Below are 19,683 nucleotides of genomic sequence, written 5' to 3'. Positions count from 1 at the left end.
ACGAGCCATTTCCTCATCCTCGGGGTCTCTCTCCACTGCAGCGGTGTAGCTACTTATCGGGTCCTGCTGCTCATGAAGCGATGCGCTGACAGCAACGTCCCTCTGCTCGAGTGAGACATCAGCAGATGTTGTGTCCCCTTCCTCCAACGACGTCGCTGGAACAGGTAGTGGGGACCGCAGCTCACTCACTTGTAGTGGCGGCGGCGGCGTGCAAGTTCGACTGCGCCCTTCCGCGATGGCGGCCACCTCACGCTGCAGATTGTAGAACTGTGGAGGCACATGCGCGGACTCGAGCTCGGGGATGGGCAGCTCTGGGCTTCCAGTAGCCCTTTTTGCTGCCACTAGACTCTCCAGAGCCGGCGTTGGAGGGGCGCTCACGCAATCGAAGAACATCGCCGAGGCTACGGCGAGTTCTGAAGGTACTGGAGAGACTACAGACGGTGATACTGTCCCTTGAGGAGAGGATACATGAGTATCGTGGATGGCTTTCATGTGGACCGCTTCTGCCGCCTTCACAGCAAAGACGACGCTCTCGCGTGGCAGTGCGGTGTTTTCCTCCTCTGACGAGATACCAGACACGCGCGGCGCGCGGGAAGAACGGGAATGGTAGCGCTGCTCGCGCTCGAGGGTCGCCAGCGCCGTGTCTACATCCTCTGCCGTGACCACCGGTGACGCCGAGGCGTTCCACGTGCCTCCACAGCTCGCACCGTTCGCGGTATCCTTGGACGCCCCTTCTGTCCATGGCCGGATCGGAGGCGGGGCGTCGGAGCGGGCCATCTGCTGCTGCTCCCTCATCAGTTTCTGCATGCTGTCTTTCACATTCTGCGGCGTGAGCGTTGGTGACTGGTAGGAACCGCAGCTGGCGCTCGTCATGGTTGCGGCAGAGAAGTCCTTGGGCTCCCTAGAGGTATCAATGGCGCCGGAGCGCGTCCGCTTTTCTGCGGAGGCCTGCAGGCTAGCAATGACGTGCTCTGGGGTGGGTGTTGGGGAGGGGGTGCGAATCGCTGTTAGGTGCCCTGGAGTCTTTCTAGTCGCTTCATCACCGCTGCTACTCCCTTCCGCTTCTGTGGCTCGTTCTGCTGGCTTACAGCGCTGGCAGCTCTTCTCAATCGACACGTCTAGGCTGAGGAGGAGGTGGTTGGCAGACGGCTGCGGAGATGCGCTTGTGGTGTGAGCCACACGCCCGTTGGAATCCTCACTCGCTGCGACGGAGACGTGGCGCTCCGATGGGGTGGGTCGCCCGCAACGCCGCTTCGTGGTGGAGGCCAGAATGCTCTGGCCGTACTGCCGGTCCGACGGGACTGGCGACGGTGTGTGCGCGGTAGCGGTGGTCTGGAGTGTGGTGTACAGAGTGTCGTCTCTGCCAAACTCCTCACCCTCGTTGTGGGTATTCACGTCAAACTTCTCTGGCGCTTCCATGTTGGGCGAGTCTGTGCACGGGACATCCACCTCCTCGTTCGAGAACTCCCCCGAGACGACGCCGTCGTCTTCCCGTGGCACTGTGTGGGGAGTAGCTGCGGCGCTCACCTCTCTGCCGCGGCGCTGCCCTTCACTAGTACCTGCCATGATACTGCTAATGATGTTCTCTGTGGTAGGCCACGGGGAAGCAGAGGAGGTGCCAGCGGTGGCGTTGCGTGCGTCGCCGCCAGCAGGCTGCGAGGAGAGCGACACAGGCGTCGGGCGATCGCAGCACTTCTCCGTGAGGGAACCAAACTCTGTCATGAGTCTATCCGAGGGCGGCACTGGTGTCGGCAGCGGCGAGGTCGTGCGCGACGGCGTGGCAGTGGCACGGCAGGAGTGCCACTTCACAGGTGATGGCGTAGGACGATCGCGGGAGTGGGGCTGCTTCTCTGCCGAGACCTGCATGCTGTGAATGAGGTCTTGCGTCGTGGGTACTGGGCTCGCGTTGTTACGACGCGGCGGCGACAGGGTCTGTCGACGCGGCAGTGCGCTGGCAACGGTGAAAGAGAGAGAGGTTGCCTCCTGCGGTGCTCCTATTTCAGTGCTGCCAATCGGGTACGCCATTTCTGTTGGTACAGTGCCGTGCTCGGTGTGCGTGGGCGCTTCATCGGTAGACCGGCTTGGTTGTGCAAATTCCTGCATGTCGACGGAGGCCTCAGCGGCGCCAAGTACCTGTGGCAGTAGGGCCAGGGGTGGGAACACTGCGGACGCAGTGCCCGCCCTCGTATCCAACGATGAAGTTCCATGCTCACCATCATCCTCTCCCTGCACGGGTGCAGGGTAGTCAACGGTGGGTGTGACGGCAGTAGAGAGGCGCGCCAAAGGACGCGGTGTGCGGAACTCCCCAGCGGCGAGACGGATGGGCGTGTTCTGCTCTTCCTCGTGCATCTGCTGAGCCCGCTTTGCCGTCGCAGCAACGACAGGCGAAATAGGAGTGAAGCGTGGCACCGGGAACGTGTTTGAGAAGGCCGCAGTACCGGTCACCTTGTCCTGTTCCTCCGCGCAAGTCACCCGAGAGTCGGGTGGTGGCGTACTGGCGTGAAGCTCGACTGTTGCACGTGCCGGTGTCGCGCCGCCCCTTGCCGTACAAACAACCTCGACTTGGGCTGCTTCATCGGCAATGACCTGCACAGGCCTCGGAAAACTGCACCGCAGTAGATGCACAGGGGCATCCGTCCTGGGTGTGGTGTTCTCGCTGGGAGAACGGTCGCACTCCACACGACCCCGCTGCTGTACTGGTGAGTGGGGCGACACTGTACGCGGTGAGGAAGACTCCTTGCAAAACTTGGTCACCCTTGCATCCACTTGATCTGACGTGTTCACCTCTCGTAGGCTAGGCGAAGACGGTGTATGGAGGCCAGTGGCGGAGCGCGGGCGTGCCAGCACCGCCGGAGTCGGCGAAGGGCGAAACAGCATGGAAAATCGCATTGGTGCGCGCTCTGCAGTCTTCTCGTCCTCTGGGCGGCTCCAGTTCAACTCGCGGCGAGCACCACTGCTTGGCGGCGGCGTGGAGTGCGAAGTCTGCCGCTCACTTGCCGACGACGACAATAGAGGCGACCGCCCGTGGCGCGCCGCATTGCGTGGAGGCGTGTTTGTGCCGAACCGCATCGCCGGGGGTTTGGTACTCTCGCGCTCTAACATCTCTCGGCGCTTGCGCAGCGCCTCCTGCTGGTGCAGCAGCTGCGATGTCGTCTGCTGCAGAAAACGTGGCCTCTTATCCTCCGACATTTTTAGTCCGTCCTCGTATACAGACGTACGCTTCTCTCTTTCTCCCTCTCCCTCTCTGTGCGAACCTGTGAGTTAGTACCTTCTGAGGTGGTGGTGCTGCTGCGGGAAGAACAAGATGCCCAAGCGAAGACGGAGCGAATGGTGCAAGCGAAGCCTTTTTGTGACAGTGCACGACGGACGGCAGGGCAACGCGCCGTTAAGGCAGAGAACGAGGAGAAACACACACGGGGAGAGTGCTCTGCGTGTTCGGATGATCCCTGATTTCCGCCCGGCAATGCCCCAAGTACACTCCCGCGTGTGGGGAAGGCGAGGGAGAGAGGAGAGGTGAATCAACAAGTAGGAGGCGTGCACCTGAATGCGAGGGTGAGAGTGGTGGTTGTAGGAAATGAGGAAATAAACAGGGGGTGGGGGAGGGTAGAAACAAACAAAGGGAACGGTGTCTCTAATCAACACTAGGGCGATGAACTTGTGCTGCGATGTAGGGGATGCGGCGTGTTTCAGCTACAAAGGAGCGGTAGGTGTGAATTGTGGACGCATACGTCTACGCAACCGCCCCTTTCACAGCCGACGGAGAGCGTCACAAGCAAACAAAGGTGAGGGAAAGCGGCAGTGTAGATGTTTCAGTCCAATTTGTGGGGAGGAGGAGGGGTTGGAGCAGGCTGCTGCCACGTTCGTTCTGTACAATAAAGAAGCGAAAGCAGCACGGGAGAAGCCCCCAAGCGCACACACACACACACACACACACAAATGAACGCAAACACCGCGCGTTATTATCCCCACACGTGGCAGACGTAGAAGCAGAAAGAGGAGGAGGCATTACTATTCAAAGAGAGCGATGAAGATGTCATTGGTGGCCCAAAAAGCTAAGGCGAGAAAATGGAGCCGCACTTGTTTGTCACTGAGCGCAAGGGGTCCCACACAGTGCAAGTGGGCTGCACAAGGGTCGCGAAAAAAAAAACATAGGCTGCTCTGTCGCAGTGCAATTCTCTGCGATTCGGCTCGATCGAGATTCTCTGCTTCCTCACAGTACCAAAACACAGCTTAACGCACGAGCATGCGTGACTCGCATATGCCAGTTTTGTTTGCACTTTTGTTTCGCTTCATTCATGTTCACCGTGACATCACGCATCGCTATGGTTCGTCCCCTTCACTTGACTCTTCGAAAGCGCTGTGCTCCAGCAGTGAATGATCGAAACAAGCACTAATGCACAAGAGGGATGCAGTGGAGAGAGAGAGGGAGAGAAACGGAAACCTCCACTGCTGCAGCTACCCCTCATTTCGTCGCCGTACCTAGGAACTTCGCCACCACAAGCGTGAAGCTCTCCGAAAAGGAGCAGACATACAAAGAGAGAAACCACGCTGGGAGGGAGGGGTGGTGGTGGTGGCAAAGTGTTGAAGAAACGTCCAGAGAGCGAAAGGGACAGCGCGCCTTCTATTTCCACTCCGTAAGATGGGCAGAGGCATGAAAAAGCGTAGAGGGTTGTCATGAGATGTACTTTGCCACCTTTAGAAACTGCTCGTAGAAGACAAACAGAAGAACAGAGCGAGGGACTGTCTGGCACATTGACGACACGGTGCCGCGGTAGAAGGCCACCAGTCCGCCGCGCTGCCAGATGGTCTTGGTCGACTGCAGAAAAGACTGGTAGTGAACATCCCCTGCGCGCGCGCGGTGATCCTGCAAGCGTGTCTTGACCACGACCAGCGGTTGGCAAAGGAGTGCCAGGAGGACCTTTGTCACGGTAGACGAGACACCCACGTCAAGAACGGACAACTCGTTCTTTACTCTGATTCTCATGATCGCTGCTTTGACTGTGTCGTACAAGGGAAGATTGAAGGCGTTTGGAACGCCAAGCATTATTTGCGCCGACACACCACGCCACAGGGAACGCACTCCAGTAGTCTGCACTGTGTGTAGCAGCCCGTCGCGGAACGTCAGGAAGTGGCGCGGCACGCCCGCTGTCCGCGCGGAAGCCTCCTCCAGCTGCATGCGTGTTTTGAGCAGCCATATGGGATTGCACGCCAGTGCTGAGGTACAGCTGGCGATAATTGAAAATCCGAAGCGCTGAAGAAGGTTTTGCCATGTCGCCGCGGACAGGGCGGCGAAGGAGTCTTCGCCTGACAACGCCACCAAATCGCGTCTGCTGCGGTGGGTTTCATGACGCTTCGCCTGCCACGCTGCATACCAGCTACACTGGAGGCGATAAAGGTACATGTAAACACCCCATGCGCACACTGTACCACACACGGAAACATGGCAGCCTCGAAAAAAGGCAGGCAGACCACCCTCCTCTCGGTAGACGAGCTGGAACGCCCTTGTGATGCTGCGATACGTTTCGCCGTTGTGCTCACGCGTACGTGTGCCGTCTTGCGAAAGGAAACGCGTCCGTATTACATCGACTGGGTAGAGCAGAATTGTGCTCGTGGCGCCACCCAGCTGCGACGCGACCGTGTGCTGGAGGGAAGTCGCGTCGGGCAGTGCTGACTTCTTCTCTCTCATGGCGAGCGGTCATGCAGAGAGAGGAGAGGGAGCTGATGACATGCGTGGAGATTCTGGCACTTGAACGGCTCAGTATTGTACCTCTGCGAAGGTAACGTACCGGGGTGCAGAAAAGTGAAGACCAATAGAAGGGCAAGGGGAACATGAAGGATGTACAGAAAGAGAGAGAGAGGGGGGGGCTACCACATACAAAAAACCTCATCAACAGCGGGCAGCCTCGCTCCATATACAGTTGAGGTGTGGCCATCACCTTCTTGTCGCACTACCATGGCAGCAGGGTGACTGCTGCAACGTGTGGGTGCCACGCAGCGTTATGGAGGGAACAGTGAAGCTAGCTCAGGCCTTGACGGCAGCGATGACACTTGGGTTACGCATGCGCTGTCCACGAATTAAGCCACCTCCTAGCGGCAAACGTGACCCGCTATGTGTTTCTTCATCGGTATGGCCTTTTCATTACGTAAGCTGTGATGATTCCTCTCTCCACCCCCCTTTCACCCCCTCCCATACACACACAGACCGAGCCGTGGGTGCGCAGTTCTCCTCAAGACGCACAGGCCCATCTGATACTGGACTTGGTGTGAGCACTGTGGTGGATGAAGGGAATGGGATGAGGTGAGGGCCCTGTGGAGCGTGTTGCGAGAGAGAGATGGAAGGGCTGACCATTGAGTGGGGAAGGGGAAAGGGGGTCCCCGCTCCTCATCCAGTTCTACGTCTGTGTCGGCTACGATGGATGAGACAAACCTCAACGAGACCTCACGGCAGACCCAGGCGCTCACTATGGCGGGATGCCGCCGCAGGTAGTCTATGTGTGCAGACGGCTCTTGGTTTCCTCACTTTGCCAAGCGATACTGTAAGTCGAAAAGATCGAGGAGATGAAAAGGAGAAGAGGGGGGATGCCCACCTCCGTAGTCTGATTCGCCAACCCGCATTTACATGGGTTCCTCTCCCTCTGTGATCTTGACCTCCTCACCTCCACTCTCTCCGCAGATAATAGCGCTACGGTGAAGGATAGCGGCGGCACAGCAGCGACAGTGTCTTCTCGTAGATGTAGTAGTGGAGGAGGGAGCGGGGTAGGGAGTGCACGAGGGCTGGGCAAAAGCCGCGGTACATGCCACGCAGCCCTTGCGTCTTGAGCACGTTTGAGGTACTCTGTGCGATGGATCGATACTGATAGGTGCCGAGCGTGGCCCGCTCGTCTTGCATGCGCACCTTCATCATAACGAGCGGGTGCGACAGGATGAGAATCCACACCTTCGTCAGAGCAGAGCAGACCCCAATCTCAAAGAGGTTCAGCTCTGCGACCTCAGCCTGACGCCAGCGTTGCCGCAGAACAAACCGCTTCAGTGTGTCGTAGGTGGGGATGCCCAGTGCGTTGGGAAAGATCAAGAAGAGCTGCAGCGACAACCCGCGCCAGAGGGAGCGCACACCAGTCGTCTGCACCGTGTATCGCATACCTCTCCAAAAGGAGGGGTAATGCGAGCTGGAATTCGCCTCCTCCAGCTGCATGCGTGACTTGACGAGGAAAATAGGGCAGGTGACGCAGGAGGAAATGGAGCTGGACAGAACCGAGACCCCCGAGCGTCCAACATACGACGTGTACTCGGTCAGGTTGCACAGCTGGCGGTACAAGTACATATACACGCCCCACGCGACAACTGAGCCGGCAACGGCGACCGGGCACCCGCGGAACAACGTGCGCAGCCCTTCCTCTCGGTAGATGAGCGCCAGTGAGCTGTTCATGGATGAATAGACGCGGCCGTTGTGCTGGCGCAAAGCGGTGCCGTCTTGCGCCATAAACCGAGTCTTTAGCGTATCAAACGGGTAGAAGACACAGGTGCTGGTGGCAGACGCCAGCTGTGAGCTAACCGTGTGGATAGCCACCGGCGCCTGTCGACCAATCGCACTCAGCGACGTCGGCACCCAGTCCGTACCCCCGGCATCATCGCTCTGCTTATCCACAGATATCGTCGGCTGAATCGCGGGTGACAAACAAGGAGTTGTGCCGCCGCTGAAGGCAGGGACAGCGTTCAGCGTGTCAAGTCGGAGAGTCGCCGATTCTAAGCGCTCCGGTGCTGTGACAAGGGAGCGATCCATTAAGCTAAGCAACACCAGTAAAAGACCCCAAAACAATAAAGAGAGTAGAAGAGCTTAAGGGGATCGAGCTATTAGAGGAGGGGAAGTGTAGTCGAACCAGGAAGCGCCTCGACGAGCGTAATAATCTCTTCGGGGGCACCGTTCTGTACAAACGTATCGGAAGCGCGGCGATGGTGACCCAGGCCAATGAGGAAAAGTGCAGGCGAGGTGGGGGAAAGCGTACGCATGAACGCCTGCCCGTTCGCTACCCACCATCAATGTGCCCAGAGCAGTGTATAATAAAAGGGAAAAGGCCTGTGAAAATGAGGTCGCCTGGGTGTCACACAGAGAGGTGAGGCGAGGGACTGTGAAGAACGTCCCCCCCCTTCAAGATGCTCGAGGGAGAAGATACAGTAGAGGACGAAAGGAGCAGCGCGCAACAGGAGCAGCAATCATGTTTCATGTATGAACCCGTGAACGTGGCCTTGCCAAAAAAAAAAAAAAACGCACCGACACAGAAGCAAACGCGTGTGCTTCTCAAAGAGGAAAGCCCACGCAGAGAGAAAGAAGTGGTGAGCATGAGTTTGGGGAGAAGGGTGATTCGTGAGAAGAGGGTGGGTACATTGGAGCAAGAAGGAACACATGCACGATAGACTGATCGAGAGAATGATACTGCATAACCATCCGTGTTTCGTGCGTTCCCGTGCGTGTCACTGTTACCCTTTAAAACGACATTTATTCATTCAGACAGAGGGGGAGAGAGAGAGAGAGAGCGCGAAAGAGCTGAGCACCGCCGCTGCATAAACTCAAGCCAGCTTCACACCACCAGTGAAGACCCTGTCGCACTACCGCACCTACCGTGGATAAAGGCGAGCGTGATGCGGGCAGTACCGCTTGTGTGCTTTATCTTTCATGTCGCGTTCCTTCTTTTTTTTTCGGTGTGTGTGTGCGGAGGGGGTGGTGGTCCTCGTGTCTTAACTGCATTATCAAAGAGCTGCGTGTAAGGGACAGCATACGTTCTGTCCTGCATCCCCACACACACACTCGGGCCACTACACCACGCTGCGACTCTGCCGTAGCTCTCTATCGTGCCATCCATCAACCATTACAGGGGGAAAAAAATTGCACGCACACCAATACACCAGGATCGGCAAGAGGGACTCGTAAGAGAGAAGAGAGAGAGAGGAGGGGTGGCAGCGGCGATGTCATTGAGGTCGACCAAACATGGCTGGTCCTCCGTCCTGCCCATCTGCGCATCCGCCTGTATCAGATGCTGTTGAACAAGTTCACCGGCGGATCCTCCATGGACAGGTTTGAGAAGCCCGGAATCGTCTCCTCGCGCAGTCGCCGCTCGTCCTCTTCCTGCATCCTGTTTTCCTGCTCTGCACCCCAGACTTTCACCTCGATCAGAAAGTCGGCAAACTGGGTGCGAAAGCGCTCGTCGTCCATGAAGAACTCGTAGCACATGTCCACAAAGCTAAGAATGGAGGTGCTCGTCAGCGTCGGTATGACGGTAAGGCTGTCCAGCAGGTAGGCGCGAATGACGTCTTTGCCGATAGTGGGTGCGTCCACCGGCACCATGGAGGACACGGTAAACAGCTTCTGAAGAATACGGACGTGGTGCTGGAAGCCAGAGGCATGCAAGGAGTCCATCGACGCAACCATCACATCCACAAGAATGCGCTGCAGGTAAGCTGTGTAAAACAGCTCGGCGTACTCGGACTTCGCCACGTTCTCAAGAAATAAGTCCAGCGTTTCGAGTCCGGTTGACATGGTCGGGTAGTCCGTGTGCTTAATAGCCCACAACATGCCAAGCACCACATCCTCATGGGTGGCGGTGTAGCAGATGAACGCCTCGAAGCAGTGGGCGTTGAGCGCCTGCAGGAGCTTGAAAAGGTTGACACGAAAATCTGGGTGACTTTCCATGTCCTGTGAAATAATGGCGACGGTGGTATTGAATGTGTGGTCCAAAATGGCCTCGCAGTTGTTCTCGATACACCGTCCTAGAGTCCGCACGCAGGCGGTCGCCAGAGCCAGCGCTCCCGGCTCCTTTGCCGCCGCAATTGCGTTTTCGTAGTCGACCAGCACGACAGAAAACAAGTCCGGTAGGCAGGACTCTGCAATAAACTTCAACTGCGTCGCGTGGCTCACAAAACGCTCGAAAATGAGCAGAATCTCACGCTTCGCGAGGCGGACGTACTTCATGTCAGGGCGATACACCGCCGCCTCGCCACCGTCGGCGATCACCCGCGCCTGCGACTCGGAGAACATGCGGTAGAAGCCATAGAGGTCTCGAGTAATCAGCATCATCTCGTACACAAAAACGTCGCCACACGAGTCCGCCACATTGCTGAACACGCGCAGGTAGTGCAGCAGCTCCACCATTGCCTCCTCGTTATGGCAAAAGGTGGCCCCCGCTGCTGTGGCTGACGCCGTGCACGCCCTAAAACGGGCGTTTGTGTCGGTCAGAAATGTCTCAAGAAGAAGCGCGCGCTGCTGCTCTGTGGAGGCGGCAGCAATCATATAGCCGGCAGCGTTGAAGCACGTCTGCACCTGCTGCAAGGAGAGCATCTCTGTAATGGAGCTCCACGTCTTCGCCACCTCGGACGCGAGGCTGGTGCTACCGTTCACCTCTGCGTACTTCGTGTCAAGCTGTTTGCTAAGCTTGACGAAGGTATCCACGGCCATGTCTTGCACCCCGGGGAACTTTTCACGCATAAACTGGAACACTTTCCGTGTCACTGTGGAGAGGAACGTGGCGTGATTGCGCAGATAGCGGGGGTACTGGCCAACAATGAACATCACGTCACTTGCGATCACTGCCCGGTTGTCCTTTCCGCTCATAGTCTTGAAGAGCGTGAGGAGATCGGTTATGATCTTCACAAAGAGGTCGCTCTCGTCCTGCTCGGAAAGTGCCATAGAGATGGAGCCGACAGCCCAGCATAGGGTGTTGCAGTTGTGCCAAGACCACTCGCTACGGTCCACCTGCCGCTTCATCAGGTCTGTCATGATGTTGCGCGTGTCTTTCGGATCCAGGTGGGTGAGGAATACCAGCGCCTGTCGCATCAGATTGTAGAGCTGCAGCTCCTCAACGTCAGTGACGTGCTCGCGACGGAGCTCGCCCTCCTCCTCCACAATGATCACCTCCTCCGGCTTCGCCATGCGGCGGATAAGCACAAAGCGGACGTCGGAGAGAACCCGCGGCAACTTCGACATGAGATTCCTCTTCACTACACTCGCGGGGGCCCGCAGTAGGTGATCGCCAAGCCACCACCAGTACTCCACACACGCCTTAAAGAGTTCCTTTTCGTTGATGTTGCTCATGCCGACAAGCATCTCATGACAGGTGACGAGCAGCATGTCATCGTAGGAGATGCTTGAGTAGTAGTGTCTAAGAAAGGCAATCAGGAGCAGGCTCAAATTTACCACGTACTCTTTGTCAACCAGCGCTCCCTGCTCGTACAGGGCGACGACGCGTTCCATGACGGAGGAGTGAGTCGTCGGGAACGCGTTCATGATGTTCCCCAGCGCCGTCTTGAACGTTTCCAGAATGCAACGCACCTGCTGATCGCCGGCTGCGCCGCTGCTTGTTGCAGCGGAGCACATCTCTGTTAAACATCGCACTGCCTCGCATCGGACGTTGCCGTCGCTGACGACCAGACGCGAGATGCTTTGCAACACCTGCTCATTGAATATGACCTCCGGTGTCATCCATGGCACATACACCTCCAGCGTGGCGAGCGCAGTACGGAGCAGCGCCGTGTCCTCTGCGTTGACAATGACAGTGACGCACAGCTCCATAATGAAGCGAAAGTCCTGTGCGAGAGCCTGCTTCTTGCGCTCTACCCACCGCGACGTCAGCGTTTTTTCACCGAACTCAAACACTTCCTCGCCTACAAGGCGAAGCAGGTTGAGGTTATTCTCCACCATTGGCTCCGACAGCGAGGCGCTTGTCGAGATCTCCTGCACAAAATTTGGCCACCGCACCGGCCACTCTCGTTTCGCAATCGATACGAGTGTCATGTTCATCTTTGTCAGCAGGGTGCGGTTCTGGCGAATATGAGCAAAGCTCGTGCATTCGCGGACGATCAGGCTCACGACAAAGTTACGAATCGCCACTTGGTTGTCGGTGGAGAGGGTGTTCCAGCGGTGCAAAATGGTGTCCTCCAAGACCTGTAGCGCGAAGAACCGCGTGCTTGTGCTGTGCGACTCTGTGAGCAACTTGTCGACGCGCAAGAATGCCTCTGAGTTTGCCTTGAAACGCGTCAAGATCTCCTGGGCCTCCATAATTTGCGCCGGACTGCCGGAGGACATGGCCGTCACGACCTGCTCGAATTGCCGTACATCGAGCGGCTTACTAAAATCTAAGATGGATTCCATAACAACTAGCGCCACACGGTGCCGGAACACCGAGAGGTCCCTGAAGAAGAAAAAGAGAAACAACAACACAACGAGAGAGTGGCCCACACAGAGAGAGAGAGATGGGGCGGCGAAACGGAAGGGATACGGACTTTGGTGTCGACCTCTGGCAGGTCTTACAGCAACACAGTGCAACACCAAGAACACTCAACAAAACAACAACAAAAGCCCCCCCCCCCCACGAGGACGCAAAGCCCGCTTGGCGGCAAAAGCAAGCGTACAAGGTGGAGCACAGTCACAACAGATACGCAAGGGAGAGGTGCACAAATGATGCACACACAGACACCAAGAAGGAGATCCCTTATGTCTGCGAGAGCGTGGCAAGGCGAGAGACACAGACTACGCCGTCCTCTTACCTGGTGTCAGCCAGGTGTGCAAAGCAGACACGCAGAAACTCCAGAGGGCCCTCCCTCAGTGCTACACCTCTCTGACACACAGCACGTGTGTGTGTGTGTGTGCTGGGAAGGGGAAACGGAAGCAGGGAGACACGAATGCAACGCGCACGCACTCACACTCAAAGATCGATTCCTTTACGCCGCTTCAGACACCTCCTCCTCCGACAATCTCCTTTGAGCAACGAAATCAGGCCACTGCACAGCACACCCTTTGGGTGTTAAGCCCAGCCCAGTGCGTTATGAAAGGGCGGAAGGGCGGGGAAGTGGGTGACGTGCGCGCGGCGCACGAGAGAGCTAGAGCAACAGGGGGGGAAAGAGAAAGAGAGTGGGGTGCTCAGGCGCGCAATAGAGAATAGGAGAGAAGGGGAGGAGCAACGTCACTTGTACGTCCAGCTAAGCCTCACTTTAACAGAGCTTCTGCACAAGCACAGAGCGTGGTGCGAAGACGAGAGCTGTATATCGCCAACAGTGAGCCCAGAACCGCAGCGAGAGCGAGAGAGTCCGTTGCGTTCCTGTGGGAGTTTGGCACTCTCCCAGTAGGGTCAACAAGGCAGCCAGGGGAAGGGGGGCAACGAGTGCAACAAAGTGGAGGTGTCCTATTTGTCCCTCAAAACACGCATGGAAGCGCAAGAGGGTCTCTATGGATTTGTCAGCCTGCGTGTTCGTTTGGGAGGAGGGGGGGGAGGCTAGATCGCACCACCAAGAAGCGAGATGAAAGATGCTCATGGTCACTAGCAAACTAACAAGAAAGGAAGGGAGGCGACAGCGCGCAGAACAACTGCCACACGCTCTCAAGGTCAACGGCTTCCTCCTCGTACTCCAACAACAACAACAAAAGAATGACGAGGAGGAGGAACCCCGATAATGCCTTCACAGCGGCAGCGGCAGCAGAAACCAAAACAGAAACAACAGCGCCCGAACAGTATCTCCAGCACGAGGACCAACGCACAGCAATTCAGAAGATCATACGCGCTCGGCCGTGTATATTTCTATGCACATCTCCCTCCGTAGGTGGATCGACAGATTCCTAGAGGTGTACGTACACACATGCACAGCGAGAAGAGGAAGGGGCCAGGGAGGCAGAACGATGGCGCTCTCTCTCATACGATAGATGGACTGATGAATAGAGAGAAGTGGAGAGAGACAGAGAGCCGCCTCCACTGCCTTGTAGTGGTCGCCGAGGTGCCTAGGAGAGCAAGAACGCGCCGCTGCCCTCGGCCATGGCGAAGCGCAGCTTCTTCTCCATCTCCTCTTTCGTGTTGTACTGCGGCAGCTTCAAATAGTTCTGGCACGTCATGGCGGAGGGCAGCATGTCCTCCTCCTTGATACCGGCATCCTCGGACGTTTTTCGCACAATGGTGAAGGACGGCCGTAGGCGGGCTAATCCGCCTACGGGGAGGTGCGCAGAGCCGGTGAGAAACAAAAAAAACAGCTTCTGCTCCTCCACTGTGAAGGCGGCTAGGATGTCAAAGAGCCACTGCACATGCTTACAGTTCAGCGTATACCCGTAGTTTGCCTCGCTGTACTTCTCAAAGTCCTCGCGCGTCACTGCCGTCTCGTGTCCAGCGATGAGTTGATGCAACTCGTCCACGCTGAGCATATGCAGTGCCACGAGTGGAATGTACCAGTGAAAGCCCTCGCGGAGCGCGTGGACCGCCGCGGCTACCCCGCGATCGAGCAGAAAGCTTGTGACCGCGTCGCAGTACGCCATCATGTTCTCGGCAGTCACCAGCGTGTTCGCCCCATCTGGACACAACTCCACGCTGTCGTCGCCGGGAAGCGTGAAGTCGAGGGCGAGGTCCTGCACCTCCACCACTTTCTTCTGTCCTGGCAGCTGCAGGCGCGTGTGCCCATGCCCAGCAGCTTCTGTCATAGCAACCAACAGGCGACCGACCTCCTCGCTGATGTCCTGCACATCGTACACTCCGCACACATCACCGCGCAAAAGGCGGAGAAAGACCGGTGAGAGCGGAAGGCCGGGCACGTGCTCGTCAAGGAGGGCTCGTCCAATAAACCGCCCAACAAGACGGAAAAAAGGGACAAGGTGCTGCTTCTCCTGAGCGGACCCGGGCGGCATTGGCCTTGGGAATAGGCCCACGGCAGTGACATCGTACTCTGTGTCCTCCGCAGCTTCGTTGCCGTTGCGCCACAGCCCCAACTTCCGCTGTCGCAGCTGCTGACTGACAAGGGTGTAAAACTCGCGCGTGGGGCCATCGCCCCAGCCGTTTTCGTTATAGAAGTGAAAACTCCACACGCGGTTCCGCTCCTGCGCATCTTGTGCACCGAGCACCGCCTTCGCGCACTCTAAGATATCCTCACGCCACACCCGTTTCGCTTCCTTCTTGAGTTGACCGTAGACGCTCCGCATCTGCTCACTCGACACGCGCGGTTCGTTCAAGCCAAATAGCTCCCGATACTTGCGCATCCGAATCAAGCAGCGATCCGTCGAAGTGAAGGCAACGTCGAAGAGGAACTTGCGTGTCGAGTAGTTGAAAAGATAGGTACAATCCAGAGCGAGTTTCACGGCCCAGGTGCCACGCTGCTGCCCAGCCAGAAGCATCTGCGAGCATTGCTGAGCCGCTTTGCTGTTAAGCTTCGGGTGTTGAAACTCGGTGATGGAGATGGCAGGAGCGAAGGTTTTCAGAATGCACGCAACATCGATGCCGTGCAGATGCTCCGATGCAGCAGCGGCTTGCTTTTGCACGTAGGTAAGCAGCGCCACCCAGTTTACGACCGCGGCATGCAGAATGCCAAGCAGACCCAGAACATCCCGCTGGCTGTCGGAGAGCACGTGTCGGCTGTAGTGGAAAGCACCAGCAAGCTGCTGCTTTACGCTACGCACCGCGCTCGGCTCGCAATCCTGAGACGGCAGGCGCACCTGCAGCGGTGCCTGGGGGTTGCCGCTGGCAGGGAATGTATTCGGCACCTTATACAAGGAGTACTGCTGCGGATTGTATGGGGTGGTGCTGTAGTGCAGTACAACAGGTCGCTGCAGAGAGAATCCGGCGGCGCTCGATGTGTCTACTCCCACGAGACGGTTGTGGGCGCCCTGCCCGGCTTCCTGCTCCTCGTCTCCCCCTTCCTCTGACGCAGTAACGGTGTGGCGCGGCTTAGGCCTTTGTTCAGTGTTGGCGTGGGGGCTGGTTCGCGTCTCGTCTGTGGAGGTCGCCGCGGCAGGCAGGACAAGGTGCTCCATAATCTGCAGCATTGTCATCGACAGCGGAAGCACATGTGCGCCATAGCGAATCCATATGTTGTTCGCTGGTGGTGAGGGGGGCTGAGACAGGTTAGCAGGCGCAGGAACATCTGCGCTGCCAGACGCAGAGGAGTGTCGCGGGTGCAGGTCGGGTAAGATGTTGGTCACCGCCTCGTCATCCTCTCTGTCGCCGTCGTTTCCTTCCTCGCTCTCCTGCCGCAGCACTTCCTGCTGGAGAACTTGGACCATAGCGCTCACGCTCGAAATGGGTCGAATACGCGCCTTGATGCATTCCCGTGGTGAAAGAGAGCTGTCACCGCCGCTGCCGCGTGCGTTGGAGGTGGAAGTGGCTGATGGCATGTCGCCAGCCACCGCGACAGTTGCGTGGTGCGGCTCAAAAGAGACAACAAAGTAGTGGTGAACATCGCCGATAAAGTCATACGTGGGCACGGCAAAGTCGTCGAGAAGCGTTAGTATTGTGTGTAGGTGATGCACAAAATGGGCAAGCAGGCTACACCTGCTGTGACCTCCCCACGAAGCAGCGGTGGCGGCCGACGTCAGCGGGACGTCAGCAGCGCTGCTCTCTCCCGCACCTTTCTTCTTGGTAGACGAACTGGAGAGCGCAGCGACTAGGTACATCACTGCGTAGATGTTTTGCAGTCGGCCCAGGCAGCTCCGCAGCTCTCGCACAATACCACTCGAGTAAAATTCGAAAGCCGTGATGTCAGCAGAAAGCAAGTCACGCAGCAGGCTCACCGCGGTGCTGAAGTGGTCTTGACGGAGTTCCTGAACGACACGACGGAGGGATTCAACCTCTTGCTCATCTTCGATCCCCACGAAACGCTGGAGCAGCGTTGACGCCTCAGTGCCAATGATGGTGCACCACCCGGCAGTAGACGTCGTCAAGGCTGCGCGCGCCTCGCGCGTGAGCGTTGCCCTTCCCCTCACCCTGAAGCGCTGCTTTAGTAGTTGCAGACTCAGCTTTACGCCCTCTCGTACGAACTGTACCTGATAGGCGTCACTCGCCGTGATCAACAGCCGGCCCGCTAGAGCGACCGCAAGGGCGTTGCAGAGAAGGTCGGCGCCGCGGAGATTGTTATTGAGAACCTCCCCGAGGGGGAGGTTTGTGATGCCGCTCGCGATAAGCTGCTCTCTGGAGGCCATATCAACCGCACTAACAAGGAAGTCGAGACACGACACCCGCACCGCAACGACCTCAGAGGCAACGCACACACCGACAACTGTGGGGATGGCTTCCAAAACGCGCTGGAGCAGCTGAGGCGACGTCCGGTAGAGCTCCAGCTTATCCCGATTGCGCGCTGTAGCACCCACCACCTGCTCCATATCGGTGTAGCTGTGCTGGCCATCGTGATCCTGCTTGTACTGCTGTAAAACACAAGCAGTGCAGTAGTCCTTGTCGGGGCACTCGTTGCACCGGTACCAGTCACCGGGGAGGCAGTTCTTCCCGCATCCATCGCATATGAAACCGGAGGCACGGCATCGGGCGTAGGCAGGCTTTGTCTCGATCCTGAGGCCCTGCTCATGTGCCAGTCGCTGGCGCAGCTGCGACAGGGTAGCGTCACCGCTGCTGTCATCGTCAAGGTCCGGCACCTCATCCCCGTCGTCTTCCTCCTCCGTTGTGTAGTCCTCATCTTCGTCATCATCGTCATCCATGTCCACGTGGTCACCTAGGGCCGGGGCGCCAGTGCGCAGTGGTCGCTGTGTCAACATCTCCAGTCGCTCGAGCTGCTCCGCAGCGCCGGCCCTGTACGGAATCAGCAGAGAAGCCAAAAGCCGGCATACGGTGGTGCGCTGGTGCGAGGTAAGCATCAGCGTTCGCACAACTGCTGCCTCAGAACCAGCGCCATGACCATCCTCTCTTTCGGCCTCACGTTCCCCTATCCGTTCGGCTGCACCGTTGCCGCGCCGAGCTCTCCCAATGGACGACGAGGCGGTCTGCTGGTCTGCTACCAGCGCCGGAGTCGGCACTGGTTCCAGCAAGGAGAGCAGCGTGTTGAAGAGGCCACTTTGTATCACCGAGGCCGCGATCGCAGCACTCCACTGCACACCTGCGTACAGAAGAAAGAGCGCCGAGGAGAGTGTGTCGTCATTGACATCGCGCTCGTGTAGCAGGGATGCGATGCGGTCTGCTGCGTCGCCGAACACCGTCTCCACGGTGGCTCGGTTCATCTTGACGCCTTCAATGGCCTGTGCCAGTGTGGCGATTGCCTTTTGACGTATTTCGGCGTCGCCGTTTGTCATGCCGAGCCGCAGTGTGGGAAGGCAAGCGGTGATATGCTGCACGCTACTCTCGTCCACCTCACCGACGAGTCGCTGCACAATCGTCCAAATTTGCCGCTGCTTGTGAAGAGTGAAGAAGTCGGCAAAGCCAAGTACTGCCTCGACTCCGTCACTGCGTAGCAGTTCGCGGCTCCCCATCTGACTCCGCGTGATCAACTCCAAGCAGGTGATGCATTGCTCCGACAGCTCCACGTCCTGGATGGACCGGAGGTGCTGCAGCAGCACTTCGACCAAGGTGGTGCGGGTTGGAGTTGTCTCAAAGGTGCGAGGAAAGGCGTCGATGATGTAGGTGAGCGCGCGGGCCGCCGTGATGAACACTTCGCGCGCGTGCGACGACGCGATGCACCGCAGCACCGCTGGTAAAATGAGCGGAATAGTGGCCATCGTGGAAGGCGAGATGAAGGAGCTCATTGTGAGCTGATCACACAGCATCTGCAAGCCGCTGTACTGAACCATTGGGTCAGGGCTGTTGATGGCAGCGATCAGCTCAGCGTTTGCACGGCGCGTGTTCCCCTCCAGCAGACCGACTCCCTCCATGTAAAACCGGAAGTCGTCCATGTTTTGCTTGTTTGCTTCTGTGCGTAAGGTGAGCAAAAGCCGCGGTGAGCTATAGCACGTCACTGAGAGGTGATTGGAGTGCCAAACACAACGCTCTACCAGCGGTCTTCAAGTCAGGTTATATGAAAAAAGGGGAAAGTGCACGCGCAAAGGGTGAGCTGAAAGGGGGGACAACAACTCTCTCTGCTGACAACAACCGAGACGGCGACCTGAACTCGAGCGTGAGGGAGCGAGGCGGGAGTAAGCACAGCACAGCAACACCGTCAAGACGAAGGAGGACAAGGGGGGGGGAGAATAAAAATGCAGCGGAGTGATTCGCAGATGGTAATATCACTGATATACTTAGCGAGAGCCTCCAAAGAATCTGCACTGTGGTGAGTGGCGACACAAAAGCCAGCGAGAGGCGCTGAGGAAAGAGGCAAAGGAGGTGGGAGGGGTACTAAAGAAAACCGGATGATCACGAAGAACGAAACGGAGCAGAGAGAGATGGCGTATCCGACAATTCTGGTCTTCTGTGAATCAACACTTCTGCCATAGAACAGCAACAACAAGAAGAAATACACAGAGGAGGCAAAGACAGCAAAATCAAAATGACGATCACTCGTGGTGATGAGTTTTTCGTTTTTGTGTGTGTGTTTTTGTTCTGCTTTAGAGGGGTACTCCTAAAAGGATATCTTCAGCAAGCGAGGCACACTTGTGCGACTCGGTGCGCCACCGACTGCGGTCGGCGTATCACAGAGAAAGGGTCAGCGATGTGCTCCCGTAGAAGCGTCACGCCCACTATGCAAAAGGATACAAGAAGGGTTTCGCAGAGTTGTTAGCGGTACAATACACAGCAACGCAGCTTCGGAGAAGCAGGAAGGGGGGGGGTCGTCTCACCTGTGCGCCCGACGAGACGCTGTAGAGCGTCGCACAGGTTGAGCTTGAGTTGTCGGTCCGTGCGTGTGCGTTAGAAGAGGAGGCACTCGTCAGTTGTGAGAAGACACTCTCAGAGGCCCGGGGACACTGTGGGGAGGCCCACAGACTGCAAAATGCCTCGCCCTCGGTGTATAGAG

At 57.5% G+C, this 19,683-nt stretch overlaps 5 protein-coding genes across 5 annotated transcripts; all 5 read right to left on the bottom strand.

Moving 5' to 3' along the window:
* LBRM_32_1230 (conserved hypothetical protein) lies at positions 1–3,189 on the bottom strand (the record flags this gene model as incomplete). Its single annotated transcript, XM_001567430.2, has 1 exon — positions 1–3,189. A coding segment is annotated over one exon (3,189 nt), but the record flags the coding sequence as incomplete, so codon positions are not given.
* A 1,483-nt stretch (positions 3,190–4,672) lies between these two features.
* On the bottom strand, positions 4,673–5,686 carry LBRM_32_1220 (mitochondrial carrier protein-like protein; the record flags this gene model as incomplete). The annotated part of the gene is made up of 1 exon (XM_001567429.2): positions 4,673–5,686. The coding sequence occupies one exon, from the start codon at positions 5,684–5,686 to the stop codon at positions 4,673–4,675; it is 1,014 nt and encodes a 337-aa protein (XP_001567479.1).
* Positions 5,687–6,682: 996 nt separating this feature from the next.
* On the bottom strand, positions 6,683–7,780 carry LBRM_32_1210 (putative mitochondrial carrier protein; the record flags this gene model as incomplete). The annotated part of the gene is made up of 1 exon (XM_001567428.2): positions 6,683–7,780. The coding sequence occupies one exon, from the start codon at positions 7,778–7,780 to the stop codon at positions 6,683–6,685; it is 1,098 nt and encodes a 365-aa protein (XP_001567478.2).
* A 1,245-nt stretch (positions 7,781–9,025) lies between these two features.
* LBRM_32_1200 (putative exportin 1) lies at positions 9,026–12,139 on the bottom strand (the record flags this gene model as incomplete). Its single annotated transcript, XM_001567427.2, has 1 exon — positions 9,026–12,139. The coding sequence occupies one exon, from the start codon at positions 12,137–12,139 to the stop codon at positions 9,026–9,028; it is 3,114 nt and encodes a 1,037-aa protein (XP_001567477.1).
* Positions 12,140–13,759: 1,620 nt separating this feature from the next.
* LBRM_32_1190 (conserved hypothetical protein) lies at positions 13,760–18,628 on the bottom strand (the record flags this gene model as incomplete). Its single annotated transcript, XM_001567426.2, has 1 exon — positions 13,760–18,628. The coding sequence occupies one exon, from the start codon at positions 18,626–18,628 to the stop codon at positions 13,760–13,762; it is 4,869 nt and encodes a 1,622-aa protein (XP_001567476.1).
* Between the last annotated feature and the right edge of the window lie 1,055 nt (positions 18,629–19,683).

The sequence above is a fragment of the Leishmania braziliensis genome, chromosome 32, assembly GCF_000002845.2.
Source record: "Leishmania braziliensis MHOM/BR/75/M2904 complete genome, chromosome 32".
Taxonomy (NCBI): domain Eukaryota; phylum Euglenozoa; class Kinetoplastea; order Trypanosomatida; family Trypanosomatidae; genus Leishmania; species Leishmania braziliensis.
The sequence above is the reverse complement of the archived record's forward strand: the minus strand, read 5'-3'. Positions and strand labels throughout refer to the sequence as shown.